The sequence below is a fragment of the Mustela erminea genome, chromosome 12 (genome assembly GCF_009829155.1).
Source record: "Mustela erminea isolate mMusErm1 chromosome 12, mMusErm1.Pri, whole genome shotgun sequence".
Lineage (NCBI taxonomy): Eukaryota > Metazoa > Chordata > Mammalia > Carnivora > Mustelidae > Mustela > Mustela erminea.
Genome location: NC_045625.1, coordinates 48,187,120 through 48,206,458, shown reverse-complemented (window position 1 = coordinate 48,206,458; position 19,339 = coordinate 48,187,120). Strand labels below are relative to the sequence as shown.

The 19,339-nt window shown below is 41.1% G+C and overlaps 1 protein-coding gene across 4 annotated transcripts in view; it reads left to right on the top strand.

Annotated features, from left to right (window-relative positions):
- FOCAD (focadhesin) overlaps positions 1-19,339 on the top strand; it is a 304,328-nt gene that overhangs the window by 16,388 nt on the left and 268,601 nt on the right. For 2 of the 4 annotated variants that reach the window (XM_032306228.1, XM_032306231.1), the window contains exon 2: positions 17,501-17,589. In XM_032306228.1, coding sequence (XP_032162119.1) covers positions 17,533-17,589 — 57 coding nt within the window. In that variant the 5' untranslated portion in view covers positions 17,501-17,532. Of the gene's footprint in view, positions 1-14,816; positions 14,968-15,919; positions 16,033-17,500; positions 17,590-19,339 lie in introns of those variants that run through there. The other 2 variants (XM_032306229.1, XM_032306230.1) reach the window with 2 other exon arrangements.

Sequence of the window (19,339 nt, the reverse complement as noted above, 5' to 3'; positions counted from 1 at the left end):
TTTAACATTTACTGTGTATAGTCAAGATTGGCCTCAGATAAAATTGAGACGTATACAAAGCTTCTACTTTGTATTTTGCACCCTTTATCATGTAGCCTTTCCTTGCTGGGATGGACAGAAATGGTACCCTCAAGGACGCAGGAGACTTGTGCATGGCTGCCTTGTTTTATTTATTTGAAAATATTTTATTTATTTATTTGAGAGAGAGCACATGAGAGGCATGAGTAGGGGGAGAGGCAGACAGGGAGGGAGAAGCAGGCTCTCCGGTGAGCAGAGAGCCCCTATTGGGGGCTCTGCCCCAAAGGCAGAGGCCCCAACCCACTGAGCCACCCAGGTGTCCCTGACTGCTTCTTTCTTTCGGTTGTCTGAACTAAAAACATTGGTGTCATCCTCTGCTCTTCTTGCCTTCCACATTCTATTCATTAGCAAGTGTTGTCAAGAAAGTCTGACCTAGGGGCTCCTGGGTGGCTCAGTGGGTTAAAGCCTCTGCCTTCGGCTCAGGTCATGATCCCAGAGTCCTGGGATGGAGCCCCGCATGAGGCTCTCTGCTTAGCCGGAGCCTGCTTCCCTTCCTCTCTCTGCCTGCCTCTCTGTCTACTTGTGATCTCCGTCTGTCAAATAAATAAAATCTTTAAAAAAAAAAAAAAAAAAAAGAAAGTCTGATCTAGTCTCACCATTTCTGCTGCTGTTCTTCTTTAAGGCAACATGGTTTCTGTCTCAGATTATTGCTGGAACTACCTCACTGGTCTCTCTTTTTCCATCCTTGCCTATTCTTGGTCTGTTCTTCAGAGAAGCCAGAATGATCTTTCAAATGGTAGTCAAGTCGGCCATCTGTCTGTCCCAAGCCCTCTAGGCTTCCGGTCTTAACTCAGGAACCCCATAGGCTTATAGTGTCCTACAGAGATTTAAGTGATCTGGCCCCCTGGTCACTGTCCTCTGTCCCCCGGCACAGCTTGCTGACATGCACCAACCGTGCTGGTGTCCTTGGTCTTCCCTGAATTTGCTAAGCCTGCTTCTCCCTCAACATTGTTGCCTTGAGTATTTCTTCTGTCTGGAGTGGTCTTTTCCTTCTGGTCTCTGTCTAAAAGCCTATTCTTTTAAAAAGGCTTTTCTTTATTCTTTGGCAGGTGCCAAAACATAAGACTGCCCTAAAGTTTATCTATGGATGATGTCATTTTGGGGGGCGGGTAATAAGGTTGTATATGCGTTTGGAAAATTAAAAGAAAATAAACTCTGTACTATAGTTGAAGCAATTAAAAATACCTAACTTTTATAAACTTTCAGTTACACTAGAATGAGTAAGTTCTAGAGATCTACTGTACAGTAATATGGTATTGTGCACTTCAAAGTTTGTTAATAGAGTAGATATCATGTAAAGTTTTCTTACCACAAAACCCAAACCAAAAGACACAAGAAAACTCTGGAAGGTGTTGCATATGTATTACCTCGAGGTTGCTGATGGTATCATGGAGGTGTTTACATATGTCCACCCTCATCACATTATACATTTCTTTGTATATCTATTACTATACAATAATTGTTAAAAAAAAAATACCTGCTCTCTCAACTGAAGCTAACATACTTGATTGAAATGAGATGGGAGAAAGTTGAACACCATGGAGGACATGTAATTTTTTTCAGGGACAGATGGATTAATTTGCTGGCGAACAATTTAGAATCAAGGTAATTCTGTTAGCTTACTTATTTGGAACTCTGTAGGACCATTACAGCTTCTAATAACTCAAAGGTGTGACTTTCTCATTAAATAGCTCTTAATAAGCAGTGTAATTGGATCAAGTGAGACTTTTATCTTGGTGTGTGCTGTGGCGAAACCGACTCTTTAGACAGTGATAAAAGACCATGGGTGCAAGTGAATAAATAAGATCACTGATTTTTTTTTTTATTGCAACCCCCAAATTGACTGTGTATGGTTTTATTTGAAGAGGATTAATAATTTTTACTTGGTGTAAAAAAAGTAATGGATGCCCATTGCCGGGGGTGGGGGCAGAATTAAATGTAGCAGATATGAGGAGGGATGTGATAGGTTGTGATCTCGTATCATCCTATTCTCTGGAGAGGAACTTGTTAATACTTTCCACATTCACTTTTTTTTCTTAATCTTATGTCTTTATATATATGGTTTAAACTTGGTTGTGTTCATGATTGCGTGTAATAATTTCTTTTTCTCTATGGTAAGCATTCCTTTAGTAAAACTCCTTGTAAATGTATTTGTCATAACTGATCGGTATTTTATCTGCATGTTTCTTAGCTTACTTTTTTGATCAGTGAATAATTTTACACAAAAGGTGGTTGCTTTTAAGCCTTTTGTATTCTCCTACTTTTGAAATGGGAAGCGAATAGGACTTGACAACTCTGTGCCACACTTTGGGTCGTAGCCGAGAAATGCCAGATAGGATACTCAGCAGGTGGTACCTGGGCTGCCCACTTCCACTTCCAGACTTCCATACAGAGTGGGTTAGTTTCCACCCACCTCAGACTTTCAGCTTCACTGTGCTAAGTTCCTCTGGAATTGAGTTTGCTGGGTGGGACTTAAGGAGACTTTTCTGGTCCTGGGCTCTGTGCTAGTTCTCCCGTATTTCTTTGGCTTTGAGGACTTTGGCATCAGTTTGGAGGTAAGCCTGGTTGGGAGCAATTTCATAGTTTTTGCATTTGGGCTGGGAGGCAGAAGTAGTCTTCAAGGTTGAGGGGCATCTGGGAGGCTCAGTGGGTTAACCATCTGCCTTTGGCTCAGGTATGATCCCAGGGTCCTGGGATCGAGCCCCACATCGGGCTCCCTGCCCGGCGGGAAGCCTGCTTTTCCTTCTGCCTACTATTCCCCTTGCTTGTGCTCTCTCTCGGTATGTCCCTTTCTGTCAAATTAAACAAACAAAAAAAAGTCGTCTTTGAGGTTAAAATGAAGCTCTTTGAACATTGGCTTTCTTGTGAGCTGTGGTCTGTAAGAGCGGCTGCTGCTGTTCACATAGTCAATCATACACGTCCAACACAGTGTTGGAAAGTTCCATTGAAACTGTACAGAAAAAATTGTAGGTATTGGTTTTAAAACTTGAGAAATTGAAAAAAAAAAACTCACAAGGAGCTACATGTTCCTCTTCCTCCTCCTCCACCTGCTCTCCTCCTCTTCTTTGTTTAAATATGATCTTAAAATTAACTCTCTGAAAGACGTTCCCTGCGCTATACTCTGCCAGCTGGATATCAGCATTTTCCAGGAGCCTCTTCTAATTTTTTCATATGCTGCTTGGTGTCTCCATGCTAACATGAAATGATTTACTAATGGGCTTCTGCCCAGGACGGTTGTGAAGGTTAACTAGTCTCTGATTATTAAGCACCCTACAAATAAAAACAGCCATGAATAATGCTGGCTATGTAAGAGAAAATTAGTAAATGTTACTTCGTTGGGTAATTACATGCTTAAAATGCCTTTTGCCCCAGTGGGAAATCCACAGAGGTGATACTGTGGGTTTCTAACGGGTTGTAATACATAGCAGATTACGAGCATAGCTATGATAAATAATAGCTGTCAACCGAAGCGTTCATGTAAAACTTATGATGTATTCAAGTAACAAAGACCCATTTTCCATCTCTATTAGATTCAGCTGTAAACAGTGAAGAACGAGTCTTGTGAGCTTTTGCATGTGGTCTTTGACCTTCCCCCCCCTTTTTAAAAGAAAATGTACCAAAATGAGTAACAGTGTAATAAAAGCTCACTAATCTGGATTCTGCTGATTTAAGGTTTGGACCTGATATATCTTTATACTACCTATACAAAAGTTATTTGCTCAGTTAAAAAAAAAAAAAAAAGCCAAGAGGAAGGGCTGTGTCTAAAAGGAATGAATTATTTTCAAATCCTGAATGTGATGGTAAGTGAATTCAGGTTACTGCGTTAATTTGACAATAAAGTTGTTTACATATTTATTTTTCTCCTTCTGGTTCTTATTAATTTACTTAGGGTCTTTGTTTGGGGAGTCTTCATTAGTGGGAAAGATTGCAGATTCTTTGTTTCTCAGTTTCTGTTTTGGAAAGTTGATTGGAAAGCAAAAGAAACAGCAGAATTCTGATTCTAACATTTTTTGAGTCTGTTGTATATTCGCTACTGTGCTCAACACAGCAACTCAAAAACACTGACTGACTGCTTATTGCACTCTGGGCCCAGAGGTGGTGAACAAGACCCAGCTGTTTCCCTCAAGAAACCCAAAAGTCCGGGGGAAAAAAGGCAGCGGGTTTGGTCAGTGAGGAACCTTTCCTGCCTGACTTCTTCACTAGTGTGTGAGCAGGTCCAGCTGCTGTGGGCGTGGAAGCTAAACCCCTCTGTGATGAGATCTACATCTTGAGGATGGCTGATGATCTTCGCAGGGCTGGAAGGCACATAGAAATTGTCCGAGTCTAGCTCTGCCACGTGGCCCCCACTCTACCTTATCCTCTTCTCCTTGCCTGGAAGATGATGCCAACTTGTAGTTCAAGCCCTGTTTTGTGAGACAGCTATGGGAACTGAGAAGGAATACACAGTGGTCTCCGTTTGATCTTTTTAGAACATTCCACCATTATTTCAAACTCTGTGTTTTTACAAGTGAACTCATCTGCGCAGAACTTTCCATGTCTTGTGGAGCTGTGTTTTGACCCGTCACATGGTGGGGCTACCTGCCAGCCAAGCATTCAGTTGTGGAACGGTGGCCATCTGTGTCTGTGTGGTAGTGTTTGAGCACTCATTTGGACAAATAAGTGCTTTCATCTATTTAAATGAATATTGACTTATTTTTAAAAAATGGAAAATTTTTTTTTTTTTTAAAGATTTTATTTATTTATCAGACAGGCAGGGATCACAAGCAGGCAGAGAGAGAGGAAGGGAAGCAGGCTCCCCGCTGAGCAGAGAGCCCGATGAGATGGATAGGATGTGGGGCTTGATCCAGGACCCTGGGATCATGACCCGAGCTGAAGGCAGAGGCTTTAACCCACTGAGCCACCCAGGCGCCCCGGAAAATGGTTTTTTAACAAATTGTGCATGCTGAAGAAAGTGGGGGGAGAAGTAAATAGGGAAGTGTTGTTATCAGCGGCAGGAAGCATGGACTGAACTAAAGAAGATCTACACTAATTATAGTGACAAAAAGAGCCAATCTTTATTCTTCATTTGTTGCCCATTGTACTTAAACTCAGTGGGCATTGATGAAATGAAAATATAAAATCAAGAACACATACAAACGAGGGAGATGGACTGCAGGTGATGTACCACAGGAGAGGGTAGGCTTAGGTGGATCATTTTTGTGTTTTGTGGTCGGCGTTGGACTCTCCCTCCCCTCTTTTTAAAAAGATTTTATTTTTAAGCCATCTCCACACCCAGTGTGGGCTCAAACCCACAACCCTGAGACAGAGTTGTGTGCTCCACCTACTGAGCCTGCCAGGCGCCCTGGGACACCCTTTTTAAAAAAAAAAAAAATATATTTTTAAAAAAGATTTTATTTATTTATTTGACAGAGAGATATCAAAAGTAGGCAGAGAGGCAGGCGGGGGTGGATGGTGGGGGTGGGGTGGGAAGCAGGCTCCCCGCTGAGCGGAGAGCCCGATGTGGGGCTTGATCCCAGGACCCTGAGATCATGACCTGAGCTGAATAGTTGAAGGCAGAGGCTTAACCCATTGAGCCACGCAGGCGCCCCTGGGACATCCCTTTAATATGGAACTTTTGCATGTTAGACTCCCTTACTTGTTTTTAGGCTTGCAGTAGATACAAAGATAAAGAGCTGTTTGCATATGCTGATTGGCTACTTTGCAACCCTGATTTAGCAGGTAGATCCATACCCACGTTTCTTTTCTTCTTTTTAAAAATTTTCTTGCATTAGAGATTTGCTTAGATACACTGTTCTCTCTCTCTCTTTAAAGATTTTATTTATTTATTTGACAGAGAGAGACACAGTGAGAGAGGGAACACGAGAGGGGGAGTGGGAGAGGGAGAAGAAGGCTTCCCACTGAGTAGGGAGCCCGATGCTGGGCTCGATCCCAGGACACTGGGATTATGACCTGAGCTGAAGGCAGCTGCTCAACGACTGAGCCACCCAGGTGCCCCTAGTTTTTAAAGAGAGGTTTGATTCCCTGGGGTGCAGCAAGATGTAATAGAAAAAGCACGGTGTTGGATTCAGACTCAGAATAGTAACGGATAACATTTTAAAAGTGTTTGTTATGTGCCTGGTTATGAGGGAAGCGCTCTAATGGACGCTTAGTTTTACAAAAACTCTGTGTCAACGCTCTTTTCTCGAGTAGCAGTTAAGAATGTGAGCTCTGGAGGCAGATTGCACGGTTCATGCTCGTGCTCTGCTTCTTACATAATTAGGCAATTAATTTTGACCTCTCTTTGCCTCCTTTGGTTTTTCACATGAAAATGAGGATAATAATAGTACTCATGTCATGGGGTTGTTTTGAATATTGGGAGCGAGAAGACACGGAAAGAGCTTCGACAGTGCCTGCCTGGCACATGGTAAAGCTCAAGAAATCCCGGCTGTTAATGCGGCTGTGTAACCCTGGGCAAGAGGCTCTCTCTCTGAGCTCCTGTTTTCTCCTGTGGGAAGTGGGAGGTAGTAATACCTACCTCAGAGTTACTGGGAAGAGCCAAGGGGATTAGTTATTTTTAAAGTGTTTTGTGGAGTGCTTGACCCCTAGAAACTGTTTGGTCCACCTTGTCCTTCTGAATCCTAGGTCTGGCTGTGGTTAGTCAGTGCATCTTTATCGAACAGGTTCTTAGGTGCTGAGGTTACAGTGGTCCAAAGAGAGACCAGGTCCCTGCCTGCAAAGAGTTGGCCTTTCACTGGGAGGTACGTGGGGCTCTGCACTTAGCATGGAGCCTGCAGAAGATTCTTGCTCCCTCTCCCTTTGCTCCTCCTGTTCATGCTCACTCGCTCTCTAATAAATGTATCTTAAAAACCAAAACCAAATCAAAACAAAACAAATTTAATTCTCATAGTTCTGGAGGCTGACAGTCTGAGATTAGGGTGTCAGCGTGATTGAATGAGGACCCTTTTCCTTGGTTCATAGACAGTGACTTCTCCTGGTGTCCTTATAGGGTGGTAGGCCTCAAAAAAAATTTTTTTTTTTTTAAGATTTTATTTATTTATTTGACAGAGAGAGATCACAAGCAGGCGGAGAGGCAGGCAGAGAGAGAGGAGGAAGCAGGCTCCCTGCTGAGCAGAGAGCTCGATGTGGGGCTCAATCCCAGGACTCTGGGATCTTCACCTGAGCCGAAAGCAGAGGCTTTAACCCACTGAGCCACCCAGGCATCCCAGGCCTCAAAAACTTATGGAAATTTTCAAACATACATAAAAGTAGAATAGTATTATGAACTTGAATGTACTTGTCTGTTATCAACCTTTAGACATTTTTGTGCCCTTTTGAGGGTAAGTGAAGTATTTTACAGAAAATCCCTAATATCAGTATTCCTAAATACTTCACTTTGTTCCATGTTGATATTTGTTAAGAAGAAATTATTTTAGAGAACCAGTGCACAAAATCAAGAGTCATTTTTGAGGGGAGGAGATTCAAGTAAAATACCTACAAAATACATTCTGTGATGGTACTTTAATAAATTCTAGTTAACTGAATGGTATTTGAAGTAAGATTATGACTATGGAGATTTTAGCAATTTAGATTAGACATTTATTTAGTGAGACTTTATAATGATTGGTCTCTGTTTTATTACAAATGTACCGTTAGGATTATTTTGATTATTTTATATCAACATAAAACATTTATTTTAAAAATGTAGAGAGCAATTCAAGTATTCTTTGATGGAGAGATATTTAAAAATTATAATAGAAAAAAATCATCTGGGGGCACCTGGGTGGCTCAGTGGGTTAAGCCTTTGCCTTCAGCTCAGGTCATGATCTCACGGTCCTGGGATCGAGCCCCTCAGCAGGGAGCCTGCTTCCCCCCCCACCCCCTCTCTGCCTACTTGTGATCTCTCTGTCAAATAAATAAATAAAATCTTAAAAAAAAAAAATCTCAAAAAGGAGCTAATTCGAAGACTTTTGAAGACTTAGATTGGATACTGTAAAAATTCTAGATAAGTAAATCTTTAGATTTTTAAAAATAGCTTTTCATCTATATTCCCTATTATATTTAACACATATATGCATACACATATATGACACTTAAAAAAGATTATTCGAGAATAATTGGAGAAAAAATTGTAAAAAGTTAGGCATTATTCAAGGAGGTAGTTTTGTTTTTTTACTTTAATGCCTGGTTCTCCTGGACAGCAGTCAGTTCTAACTTGGAATTTCCTGCCTTTGGTCTTATTTTAGACTCCCATTTCAAAATCTGTGAGTAAGTAGCATGTGACATAAGTTCAGAAAGAACTAAACTATAAAGGCAGGAATTTGATTGCAGCTGGATATATTTCAGTACATTGCAACCGGTGAGATCATCAGAACTTACAGTCACCTGAATTTGGTCAGCGCTTGAATTCTAGATCCTAAAACTCCTGGGGCATGGCCAGTATTGGAATGTGCTGGTCACGCCTTATGTTACTACTGGTGGTCCAGGGATACGCTGGGTCTGAAGTGAAAAACCTCCCTTTTCACCTGAACTGCCAGGCTGGTTAGCCTTTGTGGCAAGTTGCTTAACTTCCTTGACATTCAGTTTCTTCATTTCTCTAGTGAAAAAAAGATATGGAAGGGAGATAGTCTCAGGTCTACTGTATTATTAAGGAAGTCTTTTTTTTTTTTTTTTTAAGATTTTATTTATTTATTTGTCAGAGAGAGAGCGAGCGGGAGCGAGCACAGGCAGACAGAGTGGAAGGCAGAGTCAGAGGGAGAAGCAGGCTCCCTGCAGAGCAAGGAGCCCGATGTGGGACTTGATCCCAGGACGCTGGGATCATGACCTGAGCCGAAGGCAGCTGCTTAACCAACTGAGCCACCCAGGCGTCCCAAGGAAGTCTTATCTACTGTAACAAATCCCAGAATACCCTAGTTTGTACAAAGTAGAAAATTCTTTCTCATATAATAGCTGGAGTTCCAGGGATGTAGTTCTGCTTCATGTTATTATCTAGGGATCTGGTTCCTTCCATGTTGTTTCTTTTTTTTTTTTTTTAAAGATTTTATTTATTCATTTGACACAGAGAGATCACAAGTAGGCAGAGAGGCAGGCAGAGAGAGAGAGAGGAGGAAGCAGGCTCCCCGAGGAGCAGAGAACCCGATGTGGGACTCGATCCCAGGACCCTGAGATCATGACCTGAGCCGAAGGCAGCGGCTTAAACCACTGAGCCACCCAGGCGCCCTTCCATGTTGTTTCTTCAGTGGTGAGCTAGTGGCATCATCTTCATGCAGAAGAATGGAGGAAGCAGGCGGTAGCCTGGAAGGGCCAAGTCATGTTTGCTAAAACTCTCTGGAGAGAATTTGATCACACACGTGGTCATACCTAAGCGTGCTTGAGGCTAGGAAATGTGATGGAGCTGGTCAGGCTACCATTTTATTGATACAGAAGAAGGAGAACACAGAGAGTGAAGGATAGTTAGCTATCTCCACCACATCTATGCAGTTCCTGCTTTCTCCGATTATAATTTTTTTCTTTTTTAAAGATTTTTATTTGTTTATTTGCAGGACTCGATCCCAGGACTCTGGGATCATGACCTGAGCTGAAAGCAGACGTTTAACTGATTGAGCCACCCAGGCGCCCCTCTGATTATAATGTTGACAACGTGTCTTCATCACACCACCTAGTTGCCCTCTACCTTGGCTTGATTTTGAAATTACTCATTAATCTGAAAGTATTTTCTATTCTTTGCTTAATTTTTTGATGACTTAGTGGTCTCTCTCTTTTTTTTTTTAATACTTGCTCTGTAGTATTACAGACTTCCATTGTGATTTCCCCATGATCTTGTCATTTTTAAGGATCTTACCTTGAGGAGGGCCCTAATTGTCTTGTCCTGCTAATTTGAGAGTGCAGGTGGCGGTTGGATTTCAGAGCTTTTGAAGCAAGAACTGGGACCAAGCTTGATTTTTAGCAGGTATCAGGATTTGGTACAGGGTGAATGAAACAGACTCCAGCTGCCAGATTCTGGAGAGCATGTGGAAAAGCAGTTAGGGTCCAGGAAGTGGTAGGTGAGAAGCTGTGCAGGCAGAAGGACAAGGAAGACATAAGTACTGGATTGCAGAGCAGGGTGGGTGGTTGAAAAGGATAGATGGGTTCCCCCCACCTTTTTTTTAAGGTTTTATTTATTTATTTGATGGAGAGAGACACAGTGAAAGAGAAGGAACACAAACGGGGGTGATTCGGGTCTCAATCCTAGGACCCTGAGATCATGACCTCGAAGGCAGCCGCTTAACGATTGAGCTACCCAGGTGCTCTGTTTCTTTCCCTCCTTTAAGAAGCTGGACAAAGTAACTAGGAGAGACAAGAATATACCCATAAGCCACAGTCTTGATAAACTTACAAGATCGGCTCAAAGTTATTGATGACACCATCAGCTTTTGTGTTTCTGAAACAGAGGTCCCCGTTAGTGAATGAAGTATGTATTTTTATCAGTCTGCTAATGTAAGTTCTTCATAGCTTTTGACTTAGCGGCTGTAGATTGCTTCCCCGAGTCCTTCCTATAAAGGGATTTGGTGGTCAAGGGTGCTCCAAGTCCCACTTTCTCTGTGATTATCAGACACTCCCTCCAACATCACATCCCCATCTACCCCACATAATCCTGTGCTGGGGTCACGGAGCGAGTGGGAATGTGAGTAGATGGATCTCTTGTTTTCCAGATCGTGCACTTCGTTGGAAGTTTGACACTAAATGCTTTTGTGTGATGTATGGTTGTGTATTTCCATATCCCAGAGAAAGCTGAAAAACGGAAGCGTACTATCTATCTGCGGCTCCTTTATTATCTCTAGAATGCAGGTGATAGGTTTATTTTCTTGGAAATATTCTTAGGGTGCTGGAGCATCTTGGCAGATAAGGTGATAATTGCTCAAGTTAAACAAATGCTTTGATTTCCTTGGAACTTAAAGTCCTCATTAAAAATTCCCTTTCTGATTTAGGTGTAGACAGCCAAAAAAGGCACCGTGACAGGTTGGAAATAAATCTTTAAAAATCAAACACTTTTTTGTAACAAGCGGTTTATGGAGCGTATTGTGAGTGTTCTCATTCTTTTGTAAAAAATGTCATGGGAAGAAGTAATACATAAATTGTTTTCTTTAATGCATGAAATGCCCAAGGGAAGTTGAGATTAGAAATAAAGTAGGACAGAAGCTAGACTGCCAATGCTAAAGCAAGCATTATGGATTCTTTTTTTTTTTGAAATTCCCTAAGAGAATATGATGTTCTGATACCTTGAAAGGCCAAATGGTTGTGATTAACCTTGAAGTTTAAGTCTCCAGCAGATGAAAGACAGTTGCAGTTTGTAGCCCAAGGATAGCAAATCAAGGGTGATATCAAATCGTAACGCAGCTTGGGGAGTGGTTTTTAGAATGCTTTGTGGCCATTTATTTGAAAGGTTGAGTGGTTTTACTTGAAAAAATGTACTTAAAAATGTATTCATTCTCTAAAGTGTCACATGGATCTTGGGGCTGTCTTTTGTAAACTTAGGTGTTTGTCACCTGTACTCAGGTAGCTTTGATGAAAATGGTACTCTCTTACTCCATTGGCCTCCTTCTTCGAGACAAAGTTATTCTTTTTTTCTTTTTCTTTTTTATTAACATTTAAAAAAGATTTTATGTATTTATTTATTTGAGAGAGAGAATGAGAGGGAAAAGGTGAGAGGGAGAAACAGAATCCCTGCTGAGCTGGGAGCCCGATGCAGGACTCCAGGATCATGATCTCAGCAGAAGGCAATCGCTTAACCCACTGAGCCACCCAGGCACCCAAAGTAATTCTTTCTGTATGGTTTGGCTTTTTCACTGCACAGTAAGCTATTAGCCTAACCAGCTGCTCATCTGTCCCCAAAGCATTTTGGAATTCCACCATTCTGGGCCTGGATCCGAGAGCATAACCTCACATTTTCTTCTCTTTCTCTCTATCACTGTTGACATTTGAGTGAGTCTCTCCTGTGATATGTTTATAAGCATCTGCTACCCTGGAGAGTCTGAAGTCTCCTTTTTACTGAGTTAGATTAGATCATCAGAAAACTGTTTGCATTCCATTCGCTGAGGCTCTTTTGCTGAATTACATGGTATGTTATACCCAGGACTTCATCCCAGGGTTTGTTTAAAAAAGTTGTATGAAATTCCCTTTAGCTTACGTTATTGAGAATGTTGCTTATTATACACTCTGTATTCCATATGTAAAGGCTAATCTGAGAAATTTCCTTCAGAGGTTAGGGGCACAAAAAGCTTGTTTTCTTTGATGAAAGGTGCTTTTCCCTGCACCCTCCCATTTTTATTAGATAATAAAAGATGTATTATTTACTATATATATATGTCATGTAATATATGTTATAAATATCATATATTATATAACATATGTTATGAATAATATAAGTTATAAATATCATATATTATATAACATATGTTATGAATAATATAACATATAAACTATAACATATAATATAATATTATAATAATATGTATATTTATTTATTTACTTTGCTTGGGAGCACGGGGCCAAATTTGGATGTCAGTGTTAGCAATTGTGTCAACACATTTTATAAATTAATTAAAAAAATAGTCACAAATTAAACCAGGAGTCAGCAAACTACTGCCCAGCCTCCTCCTCTGCTTTTCAGAAAAGTTTTATCAGGGTACAGCTATGGTCCATCACTCATGGCTATGGCTGCTTGTATGCTACGGTAGTAGATTGAGTAGTTTGCTGTCTGACTCTTTAGAAAAAGAAGTAGTTCCATTCCCAATGCAAATAGTCACAGGATGGTATGTGCCAGCCAAAGCACTGAAATAATGTAAAACAAGGTGACTTCTAGAAAATGTGGCTACTTGGGAAAGGCTTAGCAGCAAAGATGGTCTATGAAGGAAATTTCATCTTTAAATAGAGGGAACATAGAGGGGCATTTTATGGGGGCAAAAACAGCATAAGCAAAATTCCTTAGGAATGAGCACATTTTGAGCAACAGGGGACTAATTTGAAAGCCATTGTAGCCCAGCTGAAATCAGACAGCGGTGACGATGAAGCCGACTAGGAGAGATGCTTGATGGAGGGCTTAAAGGTGAGGAATCAGAATGTGCCTTTAATCTGACAGGCTAGTGAAACCTCTGAAGTCTTCGCAGGGAAACAATGTGATGGAAATTGTGCTTTAGGACAATTCGTCTGACGGCAGTGTAGGGATCTGCTCATGCGTGGAGGTCCCCGGGACTAAGCAGTTACTGAAGTGAGCTGAGCGGAGGAGCTGGTCTGAGGAGGGTAGAAATGGGGAGGAGAGGTAGGCTCTCAGGTGCGGGGAGGGATGTAAGCGACTTTGTGACTGAATGGCTGCAGAGGAAGCAAGGAACTCTCGAGAGAACTGGGAGCAGTGGAACCGAAATGCCAAATGCGTTTGTGAGAGAAGATAGGTTCTCCTTCCTTCCCCAACTCCCTTCCTTTCTTCCTATTTAAAGATCTTTTTTAAACTTATTTAAATTCAATTAGTTAACATATAGTATATCATTACTTTCAGAAGTTTAGGTCAGTGATTCATCAGTCATATATAACACCCAATGTTCTTTACATCATGTGCCCTCCTTAATGCCCATCACCCAGTTTCCCCATCTACCCCTCTCCAGCAACTTAGTTTGTTTCCTATAGTTAAAAGTGTTTGTCTCCCTCTCTGATCTTGTCTTATTTTTCCCCTCCCTTCCCCTAATGATCCTCTGTTTTGTTTCTTAAATTCCACATATGGGTGGTACCATGTGATAATTGTCTTTCTCTGATTGACTTATTTCCCTCAGCATAATACCCTCCAGTGCCATCCACACAGATGTAAATGCTAAGATTTCATCTTTTTTGATGGCTGAGTAATAGTCCATTGTACGTACATACCACATCTTCTTTATCCATTCATTGTGGATGGGCATCTGGGCTCTTCCCACAGTTTGGCTGTTGTGGATATTGCTGCTATGAACATTGGGGTGCAGGTGTCCCTTCAGATCACAACGTTTGTATTCTTTGGGTAAATACCTAGTAGTAGTTTCAGCATTTTGAGGAACCTCGGCACTGTTTTCCAGAGTGGCTGCACCAGCTTGCATTCCCACCAACAATGTAGGAGGGTTCCCCTTTCTCTGCATCCTGTTGTTTCCTGACTGGTTAATTTTAGTCTTTCTGACTGGTGTGAGGTGGTAATCTCATTGTGGTTTTGATTTGTATTTCCCTGGTGCTGAGTGATGTTGAGCACATTTTCATGAAATTTTTTTTTTTTTTTTAAGCACTTTCTGTATCTAATATGAGGCTCGAACTCACAATCCTGAGATCAGGAGTTGTGTGCTCTTCCGACTGAGCCAGCCAGGTACCCCAATATGCACTTCCTTTTTGACATCTCCAATCGCTGGCTTTATAAAAGAGAGCAGGGATGGGTTTGGGGGTATGGGCTGGGCTCTGGGAGAGTTTCCATGAGGGGAGAGAGCACAAGGCAGGGAACTTGGCAGCAGTAAGGAAGATGGGGTGCAGGAAGTGGAATGGACAGAGGAGTTGGAGTTGGTAGAACAGTTTCCCAGTGTGTGTCCCAGGAAGGGCTGGTTGTATAGACTGTTACCAGATATTTCTAGAAAAAAGGGTGCCATGATCAGATAAATTTGGTAAACTCTGAGTTAAGCAAAGTTAATCAGACTTCTTGCTTTAATACCTCTCAGATTCTATAATTAGTGTGCATCATCATTTATATCTTTAGCTAAGATCTATCTCTTCAGTTGTAGATTCATGTATTCAGCTTTCTACCTGACCTCTCCTTTTGGATATCTGTTAGACATCTGAAACTGGCAAGTTTCCCAGCTTTCCCCCACAAAACTGGTTTCCCTCTCTCAGTTGATGGCAACTCCGTCTTTTTCTCTTAGTAAAACATCCACGGTAAGTGATATATAAATTGTTTTGTTTAATGTATAAAATGCCCAAAGGAATTGACATTAAAATTAAAGGTGCTCAGATCAAACACTTTGGAGTCATCTCTGACCCTTTCTTCTATACTCTCAACCAGTCATCAGCAACCACATTGACTCTACCTTCAAATGTATCTAGAATCTGAGCACTCTTCATCTCAGGTGATTCTGTTAAAATCTTACCACTCTTTTTCAGTACCAGCTTACCATGTCACTGGGGACAGATACATTAGTCCTTCTGGTGACCTGCATGGCGTTTTATAAACTGACTTCTTCTTCTACTTCTTTTTTTTTTTTTTTTTTTTTTGAGATTTGATTTATTTATATGTGAGTCGGAGAGAGGGCATTAAGCCAGGGGAGGGGCAGGCAAAGGGAGATGCAGGCTCCCTGCTGAACAAGGAACCAGATTTGGAGCAACTCAGTGCTGGGACACTGGGATCATGACCTGAGCTGAAGGCAGATGCTTAACCTCTGAGCCACCCAGGTGTCCCTGTGATCTGACTTCTTACTGACTTTCTGAGTTTCCATTTTGTTCTTCCTTCCTTCAATTTTTTTTAAAGCTTTTATTCATTTATGAGAGAGAGAGAGAGAGAGAGCATGAGTGAAGGGGGAGGAGTAGAGGGAGAGGGAGAAGCAGGCTTCTCGAGGAGCTGGGAGCCCGACATGGGACTCGATCCCAGGACCCCAGGATCATGACCTGAGCCAAAGGCAGACGTTTAATGACTAAGTTGCCCAGGTGCCTCTTTCACTCTTTGCTCCTTTCTTTGTTCTTTTCAAGCCCTGGCCTTAAGCACTTGATGCGCTTTGGGTTTTTCACTCACTGTTCACTGTGTCTGTGATATCTTCCCCCAGACATCTGTATGGCGACTCACCAAATGTCATCCTCTGCAGAAGAGACTGACCCTGGTTGCCATATTTAAAACAGAAAGTGTTTCTGTAATACCCTAAGCTCCATGAGTGTAGGGATTTTTGTCTGTTCTGTTTCTGGAAGTTGCCTAAGCACACTGAGCAGTGCCTGACACCCAATAGGCAGCTAGTAAGTATTTGAGTGAATGAGTGAATGAACATTAAGGTGCCAATATATATTCCCTACAAAACCTGGATGTCTTCATCCCAGGTTTCCTGGGGACACACTTTAGGAAATGGTGTTCTGATATCTTACAGAATTCCAGGGAGGAGAAAATTCCAAGAAGGAGGAGATGGACACATCTGGAAAGTTGAGCAAATTTTGACCTGCATAAACTACCGAGTAGATTTTGCTAGCAGACATAATTTGCAGTCTTTGAAGCTGTTTCAGTGCTGCGAGGTGTCAAATTCAGGGGCGTAAAGTTGGCCCTAGATATTGAAGAAGAAGGCTAGGATGAATGAGCCATCCATTCAGAGAGTGTAGTTTTGGAGGAAAGGGAGGAAAGTAGTAGAGCCTTGCGTTCAACACAAGGCACCTCCGTTTGTGAGAGCAGGAGAGCTTTTTTTTGCTGTGTATTATTTATATAGGGTAACCTGGACTACCTGGAATTTTTTTTTAATATATATGTAAATATTTTTAAGTAGACTCCATGCCCAATATGAAGCCCAACACAGGGCTTGAACTCCCTGAGATCAAGCGATTAAGATTAATAGCACCTTATTTTTTCAAAGTAGTATAGTTTGGTGGGTTCAGGGCTGCCTGGACTGGATAAATTGAGGTCCTTAGGAAATCCTTTCAGTACTTCAGAGCCTTCTCTTGACCTTGCCCTCCTCCATCCATTTTGCATACTTGAAAACATTTTTCTTTCTTTCTCTTTTCTTCTCTTGTCTTTTCTCTTGCCTTGCCTTGCCTTTCCCATTTCCTTTTCTTTTCCTTTCCCTTTTTCCTTTCTTTTTCTTTTCTTTCTTTTCCTTTCCTTTTCTTTCCTTTCTTGACAGCCCAGTAGGAATGAGAGGTGTGATGGAAATATTAAAAGTTGGTGCTAATTGCTTCCTCTTTTAGCAGACAAGCAATCTGTTTCAGTGTGTGAGTTTCTAGGTCATTTCTCTACCCCCTGAAAAAAGCTCACCTAGGCTTCACACTTGTCACCAGCAGTTAGATGAGTGTTTAAATGAAAGCTTGTACCCAGACCATGGTAGAGTTTAAATAATTTTGCAAAAATGTGATTCTTTCTCTCTTAGAAGTTTTGATCTTTGAAAGAGTTTCTATTTCAAACATGTGGTTGAACTTTTAAAATCCTGTTATTTAGGCTGGAGCTTTTGGGATTTTTTTGGGTGTTTCCATAGTGTGAATTAATCTGTTCCAGAATTTGCTCTAATGGGAAAAACCAAGAGTGGTTGAGCATTTTAGTTTATTTATCAGTCATGGCATTTGTGGGCAGGAGTGGTTGGTGATCGTACGCCAGCAATTATGGGGCAGAGCCCTATGCTTTATTTCCGTTGTTGTCTTTGGAATGAATTACTTTTATGTTATTTGAGGAATAATTGGTTTGAAAGCCTTTTCCAGACTAACAAATATTCTTTTCTTTTGATTACAGAGTCGTCTTATATACATGTAAGAGGAGCAAAAATGTCAGACGATATCAGGAAAAGGTTTGAATTTCCAAATTCTCTTATCCAATCACAGGTAATTTTTATATATTTAATTATTTTTGCTTCATGGTAACAAATGCAATGCTTTGGTGGATTGTTAGTAGAACTTCACAGTTTTAACATTAAGTATTTTATTCTACATAAAGGATTCTACATACTTATTGCTTTATTAACTTTTATATTAGTTAATTTGAAAATTTATGTTTGAGGGGCACCTGGCTGGCTCCTCATGTTGGTGTGCATGCTAATCTTGATCTTAGGGTTATGAGTTTGAGCCTCACTTTGGGTGCAGAGGTTACTTTATTTTATTATTATTATTTTTTTAGATTTTACTTATTTGTTTGAGAGGGAGAGGGACAGAGAATCTGAAGCAGACTCTGCACTGAACACAGAGCCCGACATGGGGCTCGGTCCCATGACCCAAGTGGAAACCAAGAGTTGTTTGCTTAACTGACTGAGCCACCCAAGTGCCCTCATATCTTGTAAAGATTATATTAAAAAATTAAATAAAAAACGCTGAAAATTTATATGTGACATAGGAAGGTGAATATTTGAAATTGACCAATCTCAGCTTCTTCTTCTTTTTTTTAAGAGATTTTATTTATTTATTTGAGAGAAAGAGAGAGAGAGGGAGAGCATAGAGGGAGAAGCAGTCTTCCCGCTGAGTAGAGAGCCTGACATGGGGCTTGTTCCAGGACCCAGAGATCATGACCTGAGCTGAAGGCAGACACTTAACTGACTGAGCCACCCGGGTGCCCCCAGTTTCGGTTTCTGTTTATATCATACTTTTCTTCTTAGACATAATAAAACCTTGATTATTTAGGAGGTCCTTGGATCTGTATTTTTTTTTTAAGTCTACAATGAATTTTGGGGAATAGAAATAAATGGTTACACATCTATGGAGTATGAGAGATTGATACTTAAAATGGTCTATTTTATCCCTGTACAACTATAAAGAGTAAGGGATTTTTACTGTAATAACCAACATTCAGTAAGTAAAATACCCTGGATTTAAAAAAAAAAAAAATTGATGTATATAGTAACACAGGCAGGGCTTGGTGATAATTTATTTTGAGAGATTTTTCGTTATTAGGATTCAACCAAAAGTGGTTTTCTGGTTGGCCTTGCACTAACTAGAAGCATTCTGGTTGGTCAAGGTGCCGTAATAGCTTGCTGTCTTTTCTTGCGAGAGTGAAACCAGGCGACCAGCAGAAGCCAGCTCCAAGACCGAACAGCGTATACAGCCTGTTGGACGCTTTCAGCAAGTTTTCTCCGGAGATGCCTGCTGTGGGAATTGACCTAGCTGGGTAGTGGGGAACCCTTCCATGAGGAGTAGAACACTCCTTATGCAAGATTCCCTTCTACCTGACTGGGTTGGAGTCCTGTCCTGTACAGCACAGGTCCTTACCGTGAAGAGGAGGATGAAGAGGATACTGTCCACAGTTTCTATTTTCTGTGCCTGGAGTCCCTTCATTAGCATAGATAACTGAGAAGTGCCTGTGTGTGTTACTGTTAAATTAAGTGAGAAGTGTGTATGTATGAGTTCATGGATGGAGAATGTCTCTTTCAGCTGTTGTATTATGGAAAACTTAAGTAGCAATACAGGGTCACTTATCCTTGGACTTTGTGCTTTAAAATCAGTTTAGCCTGTATTCTCTGATTTGTTAGTAGGATACACAGAAAGGCAAACTAGAGAAGTTGGATCTGGTGGGGGGATGTTTGTCAGTAAGCTGATCTTCTTTTAGTCCTTTTTTTTCTAAATATGAATGGGAGCTTTTCTTTCT